Below are 7,720 nucleotides of genomic sequence, written 5' to 3' on the forward strand. Positions count from 1 at the left end.
GTGTGTGTGTGTGTGTGGCGGCACCCATTACAGACTTCGCCTTCAGTCGGGGCATCTCAATGCGTCATTTCACCTTGTTGAGTTCTGTTCTGCATTAAGCGCAGCCAGATACACATCAGGGAGCACATTCCATCGGCTTATGAAAACACCAAACAAAAGCTCATTACTGCCAAATTCATGAACCGTCAGCACAACTGTCGGTGTGTGGCCAGGTTCACGTTGCTTCAGAGTTTGGTTTAGGTGCAGCGCAGTCTGATTCACACAGACAAATGCGTACGAACAGATCCATGGTCAAAAACACGAATTCTTTTTTAGACACGTAATGTTCCTCCTCAGTTTTTCGGTTCCTCCACACTCCACCAGAGACCCGATGCCTCTGCCTCGTCACTTTAAAGCTCTGGCGTGGGCCGAAACCTCACACTGCCATCTGGGATCAATAGTCCTGTCCTGACTCGTACAAGCAGGCCTGGCATTTTAATATCTGTAATTCAAATAAGTGCTCTGTTTTGTCTCCTTGCAAATCGCCCTCACAGAAACACCCGCTTCGAATGGACAGGCAGCTGCAACATTCCCCTCTGCGCTCATGCGTCGTATTTCATGACGTCGTTTGCCCGTTTCCCTCTCGCTTTCTGTCACTCTTGTGCAGCTAGTCTGCATGCATGGTGGAAAGTTGTTATTCTTTTCAGAATACCTTTCTACCTTCTTCTGTCTTTTTGACTTTAAAGGAAATAATATACAATGTCATATCTCATTTGTTTCTCCTATAAAGCAATGGGATTAAAAACATAAAAATGAAGAATTTGGTAAAGTCTCCTGCTTTTCAGGCTGTTCTTTTGAGAAAAAGACTAAAGTCTCACATGTGTCCCTTCTTGAGTTTTTAGAAGCTATTTCAACAATGTCTCAAACTTAAATGAGACATAACTGAGAACTCAATTATCTGAGCTATACAAATATGGTAAAATTAGTCTCATTTAACCTTATTTTGTATTGCTCCTATACAAGGCATTTTCAGAGAAACATTTAAGACATAATTGATACTCAAATGAGACATAACTGAGAGCATTCGTCTGAGCGATATTATCCAAAATAATTTAATTAATAAATACAACAATTGTCTCATTTGTCAATAAACAATTGTCCTATTTGACCCTATCTGTATTTCTCCCAAGGGATTCTTGAAGAAACATTCGAGACATAGTTGATCCTCAAATGAGACATAACCTATATATTTACCTATATATACTCTGTATTTATTTCTCCCAATGAATTGCTGGAGAAACATCTGACACAGTAGATACATAAATGAGACATAATTGAGAAATCCATTAGCTGAGCTATGCTATCCAAACTAATTTTATAGCTAAGTAATCTTACTGTGTTCATTGTTGTCTAATTTGAGTCTACTATTATTTCTACTAAGGAATTTTATGAGAAACATCTGAGACAGTGTTACTTAAATGAGACATGACACCATCTGATTCATGCAATCCTACTTAATTTTATAGCTTAAAGGGTTAGTTCACCCAAAAATGAAAATTCTGTCATTAATTACTCACCCTCGTGTTGTTCGAAACCCGTAAGACCTCCGTTCATCTTCGGAACACAATTTAAGATATTTTTGATGAGTTCTGAGAGCTCTCTGACCCTCCCATAGACAGCAATGTAACTACCACGTTCAAGGTCCAGAAAAGTACCAAGATGATGGACAAAGTAGTCCGTGTGACATCAGTGGTTCAACTGTAAAGTTACGAAGCTACGAGAATACGCAAAGAAAACAAAAATAACGACTTTATTCCACATTTTCGTCTCTACTGCGTCACTCATGATACTGTCGTGAACGCGCGTCCAAAGTAGTAGACGCAGTAGAGATGAAAATGTGGAATAAAGTCGTTATTTTTGTTTTCTTTGCGTATTCTCGTAGCTTCGTAACTTTACAGTTGAACCACCGATGTCACCCTTTAAGGGGTCATTCACACAGAACATGTTTTTGGGTGGTGGAATGAAAAAAAAAGCAAGCTCTAGAGCACATTTTTCACAAGTTTAACTTTTTAGAAAGCAGTTTCATGGACGAGATATGAGTGAGTGCAACAGTCAAACACGTTCATCTAGCATGTTTCTATAAAAAAACAATTGAAAAGCAGCACAGAGGAGTGAAAAATCCAGTGGAATTCGGTATGAATGGCCCCTTATAGTTTCACTGTACGTCAACAGTTTTTACCCCCAAGGAATGTTAGGAGAAACATCTGAGACAAAGTCGATACTTAAATGAAGAGCTTCATTAAATCTAATGAGCTATGAAAGAGAAACTCAGGTACTCTTCCTTTCTTTTCCTCCGTGAATGGCAGTGGAAAAAGACGTGATCTGTTCTCCCGGACTTCACCATATAGAGAGGTGCATGATGGGGGTTTCCCTGCAGCTGGGTTAATAGTGTTTCAAAGAGCGTCTGGTCTCTCTGACTGAGTTTGACTGTCAGTCTGTAGGGGGCTGCAGGTTTAGCTCTATCAGGGGACCCTCAGACTGAGACATTTATCTGTGCGCTGCATTGACGGACCCCCCTTCCTTGCAGCTAACGCAAACAGCGCTCTGACATGTTTAGACTGAGAGACAAAGCGCAGGTCTGTGGCAGGACCGCTGCTGTCTCCCACGTGGCATGGACTTTCTCTCAGGCCAGGGCAAATTTGATTATGAGATATTTAAGCATGATGGAAAATGGGAAACAAGCCGTTCTTCTTGTTATTTTTTTTTTGGCTTTGGTAAGTCTACACCTCACATAGCTTAACCACCCACCTTACGACCCCCTCCTCCTTCCACTCGACATTCGTCTGGCTCAATAGAAGTCAGTTTCAGAGCGTTGAAGTCAAAGCGACTTTGGAGGAGTGCGCGCAATGATATCATAAGCTGAAAGGTTTGGAAAAAGAGAGGTAGTGGAACGGCGCGGTGCTGATAGCTGCTTTGCAGAACAAGCGTTTTCTCTGGAACTCGGTGGCAATGAGACAAACCATGATGATTGCTCGTGACCTGTCTAGCTCGCTCTGTCTCGCCTCTCTGAAATTAGCCAATTCATCATTGCCATGCTCGCAAGAAACATCTGTCATTAATTGCGAAATCGGTGTGTTTGTCATTCGTGGATCTGTGTTTTCGAGCTCTGGCCAGGCAGGGGAATTACTGCCCAGTCCGAAATGATGGATGGCAACCCAGAGAGCAGCACAGCACTGATATTTGGCAGTCAGATTATGATGAGAGAATTACTGCAATGGACTCTCAGGGTGAAAATAGCTTATTATTTTATCCGGTGTTTTGGGAGGTTAGATGTCATAGTTGTCTCCATTGCCCAAGGACATAAAAACTCATCGCCAGCGGCCATTAGAAATTCGGTCAAGGAATTTCCAAAATGTGCAATGTTGTGCAAAGTTTCCAGAGAGGAAGCTTTTAGTGTATGTGTGTTAGTTCTTGTTTAAGTTGAAAGGTTTTTCAAGCTTAATTCCCAAGTTGATAGAAACTGGATAGGAAAAAGCAAGATGATAGCTTTGAACATGAAAAAGAAACACCGAAATGCAGACAAAAAGACATAAGACAGGAGCCTTCCTTCTGCTAAGGATATTGTTTCAGTCAAAAACAGAAAAAAGGTCATTATAAGAACTAAATATTTTAAAGGGGACATATCATGGTGAAAAAAAAAGTATTTTATTTTTTAAATAAATCAGTTTGATGTACTATGTAGTAGAGCCCGATCGATATATCATTTGCCGATATAATCGGCCGATATTAGCCTGTCGCCGATATATCGGTATCGGCGAATATGTTTGTTAAATGCCCTGTCTCCATTACGTATCTCTGTCATAAGTGTTTCATCACCACATTTGAGTGATCATCGCAAAAAATGTGTTTATGTATATATATTCTGTTTTTGTATATACTGTATTCTATATATAGTACCAGTCAAATGTTTGGACACACGAATGGGAAAGTGTCCAAACTTTTGACTGGTACTGTACTATAATATACACAAAGAATATCGGCCGATATATCGATATCGGCTTTTTTTTACTACCTAATATCAGTATCGGCCCCAAAAAACCCATATCGGTCGGGCTCTACTATGTAGTCACATTAGCATAACATTTACATTGCAGAGATTGTTTGCAAATTCATCCACACAATTTATGAAATTTAAACTGCACAAATGGGTCATTCAGAAATCACACTGTTTAAATTTTTTATATTTTGGTTCTGTTTTCCAGTATAATATCTAAGTATCTTAAATTTACATGAGAAAAGAAAATGGGTATAATAAGATACGAATTCTTATTATCTGAAAACATGTAGAGATATTTCATATATGACAAAAATAACGATTAAGAAAAATAATTTTGCTGTGACCTTTCCTGTTTACATATCAGCAAAAATTTAGTATTCAAAATCAAAGTATTCAAATTGGTGTTTTTACTCATTTTATTTGCAAAGAACTTAGCCAGTAATAACAGATGTTGTTTACATGTAGAGATGTTAAAGGTACAGTAGTAAAATCAGCCTGTTGAATTCAAATCATCAAAACGAGGATGAAAATGGTCATGTAAAACTAAATGAGTACTGTGATTACAGGCCAGAGCAGACGGAGGACGATCAGCCTCAGAGTCACACTCATGCCACCTCAAAACTGGCGGAGGAAGATGAGGAGATGGAGGGAGATGATGAAGATGAGGAAGGCTCGTTGACAGAAAAGTCACAGGACGAGACGGCCTCTCCCGTCACTATGGTGCAGGGCACTTATGACGAGGACGAGGAGCCCACCCCTCTCCCTATGTCTTACGAACACACGCGCAGGTCAGAAAAACACATCTGTCTGTTTACTGGAGAAAGGCTTAAACAGGGCAACTCTATCTAAATGAACACTCAACTATCATACGAGCAAAATATATATTTTACTGCAACATACAAAAAAAAAAGCAATAAAACAATCAAATCAGAAACATTAGGAGGGTCAGTTCTGATCTTATGTTAACTTTAAGAAAGCAGTATGAGCAGTGTAAGCTCATAATGATAATATATTTATATTAATGATAATAGTATTATCATTATTTAAATTTGCAATTTGACTTTTAAATGTTGTGTATATAAACTGTATGTACACTATAGTAAAAAAAATTGCATTATAAAAAAATAATGTTGCTGAAAGAAGTCTCTTATGCTCTCAAGGATGCATTTATTTAATCAAAAATACAGTAAAACAGCAATATGATGATTATATAATTATTATTACAATTTAAAAGAACTGTTTTCTACTGTAATATATTTTTAAATGAATTTATTTGTGTTATTTAGAATTTACATAAAATTAATTTATAATAATAATTTATTCCTGTGATAAATCGTATTCAGCAAGGGTGCATTAAATTGATCAAAAGTGAAAGAAAAGACATTTATAATATTTCTCTTTCAAACAAATGATGTAAATCAAAATACTAAGTGTCATGATTTCCAAACAAATAAAGCAGCACAGCTTTTTTCAACATTGATAATACACTAATAAATGTTTCTTGAGCAGCAAATCAGCATATTAGAGTGATTTCTGAAGGATCATGTGATTTTAAAATATATTAAAATAGTAGTGAGAATTAGATATTTCTTTCAAACAACATCAAATCAAAACAAAAATAATTATTCCAAACTTTTCACTCAATTATAAACTCGTAAAGTTAAATTTTTATAATGCAAAAATTAAGTTTTGGTTGAGTGTTCATTTAAAGGGATGGTTCACCCAAAAATGAAAATGTGATGTTTATCTGCTTACCCCCAGGGCATCCAAGATGTAGGTGACTTTGTTTCTTCAGTAGAACACAAACAAAGATGTTTAACACAAACCGTTGCAGTCTGTCAGTCTTATAATGGAAGTGAATGGGAATCACGGCTTTGAGAGTCAAAAAAATATACACAAGCAAAACCAAATTAAACCTCTAATTAAACTCCTAATTGAGATTGTAGATAGAGTGTCATTAGGGCCTTTCGCACCGCTTTAGTTCCAGAACTAAATGTACAGTACTAAAGTACTGGGACGATTTTGCGCGAACTATTTCCCAGTACCATTTAAAGGGTTGCATTCGCGCCGACAGTGTGTACTAAGAAGTGACGTAAGCCGGTCGACAGCGACGTCATTTGTGCGCGGCGTTCAACAACAGAAACAAAGAAAAACAACATTAACAACAGGAGGATGGAGGACGCAGTGATCGGAACTGTGTTTTTGTTGTTTCTCACGGGTTTCACAATAATGGACATGGAAAGTCGACGTATACGTAAAGCGATTGAAAGAACGGAAAGGAGGACTAAGAATCTACAACGACAACTGGCAGTGCTACATTTGCTACAAGTGCCTGCACTTCAGCGTCCGTCCATCTATCGCTGTTCTCCATACTTGCGAAATAAGTTGACACAAAGTTTACAGTGTTTACACGGCGTTTTAAATAATGGCGGGTGAGGGCGTTTTCATACGCGTTTGGCCAATCAATGTCTACTTACGTCACGATTAGTACCAGTTGTGCTGGTTAGACCCTGCTCCGGAGTAGGAGCTAATTTGGTTCTCGAAAAAGGCAGTCCGGTACTAAAATCGCACCCAGTTCCGGCGGTGCGAAAACGCCAAAAAGTGGGTAGTTCCACAATTAGTTCTGGTACTATGAAAAGGTTCCCGCGTTGCGAAAGGCCCTAATGGTCCATTTGAGAGATAGGTGGCTCAAGACAGTTCGGACATTGACGGTGAATCAGAGGTAAAAAACGATATAAATACTGTTCAGTTTCTTGCACAGACCAATCGTTTCGTGTCTTTACACATCAATGTATCGTAACGAGCCGCAGGGTTTAATTTGGTTTTGTTTGTGTAAGTTTTTTTGACTCTCGTCACGGGTAGTACGAGTTGTGCAGGTTAGACCCTGCTCCGGAGTAGGAGCTAATTTGGTTCTCGAAAAAGGCAGTCCGGTACTAAAATCGCACCCAGTTCCGGCGGTGCGAAAACGCCAAAAAGTGGGTAGTTCCACAATTAGTTCTGGTACTATGAAAAGGTTCCCGCGGTGCGAAAGGCCCTCCGGTACAGGTGTATTGAGGAGGATGCAGGCCTGTTAGATCTGGATCCTCTGCCTGGTTTCCCCAAAGGCCTGGAGTTCCATAAGGCTGGCGAGGAGCCCTATGACATTAAAGACATTTTTAGCACCTCGGTAGAGTCGGAGGCGCTGAAAGAAACACTTTTCAGGCAGGCTAAAACACAGGTATGTGAATGTACCTGCTCCAGAGAGCTGCTACTATGCCATGAGCCCACATCTGCTGTACGTAGTCACGCAAACGTCAAGAGAAGGAAAGACAGTCGAAGACCATCTTATGAATATGGACACATATTGGGGGGAGTTATTTTTAGTTTTGTCTTTACAAAAGACAAAATAAAATAAAATGGCATATTTTGAGAACAAGTATAGTTTAAGTATACTATAATGAACAATAATAGATTTAGTTATTTTAGTGTATTTATATACACAGACACTAAAATATGTACACACTAAAATAGCAATCTGTTATTATGCATGCAGAAATTATGCTAAAATAAAATGTATTATATTTATGGGAAGGTACTTTTTTGTAGAAATTTACAATTTTTGAATGAAAAGGTTGGGAATTCCTGCAATAATTGATGTGGGGAAAATGTTAATAAAACTGCAGCTTTCTTTCTACCTAATCATTG

The 7,720-nt window shown here is 38.5% G+C and overlaps 1 protein-coding gene across 1 annotated transcript in view; it reads left to right on the forward strand.

Annotated features, from left to right (window-relative positions):
• The window catches only part of LOC107710791 (PR domain zinc finger protein 16-like), a 19,805-nt gene that overhangs the window by 10,703 nt on the left and 1,382 nt on the right, over positions 1-7,720 (forward strand). The window contains exon 10 of the mRNA XM_016515642.1: positions 4,603-4,824. Within this exon, the coding sequence (XP_016371128.1) occupies positions 4,603-4,824 (222 nt within the window). The remainder of the gene's footprint in view (positions 1-4,602; positions 4,825-7,720) is intronic.

Source organism: Sinocyclocheilus rhinocerous, unplaced genomic scaffold, assembly GCF_001515625.1.
Source record: "Sinocyclocheilus rhinocerous isolate Xijiao unplaced genomic scaffold, SAMN03320098_v1.1 scaffold1048, whole genome shotgun sequence".
Classification (NCBI taxonomy): domain Eukaryota; kingdom Metazoa; phylum Chordata; class Actinopteri; order Cypriniformes; family Cyprinidae; genus Sinocyclocheilus; species Sinocyclocheilus rhinocerous.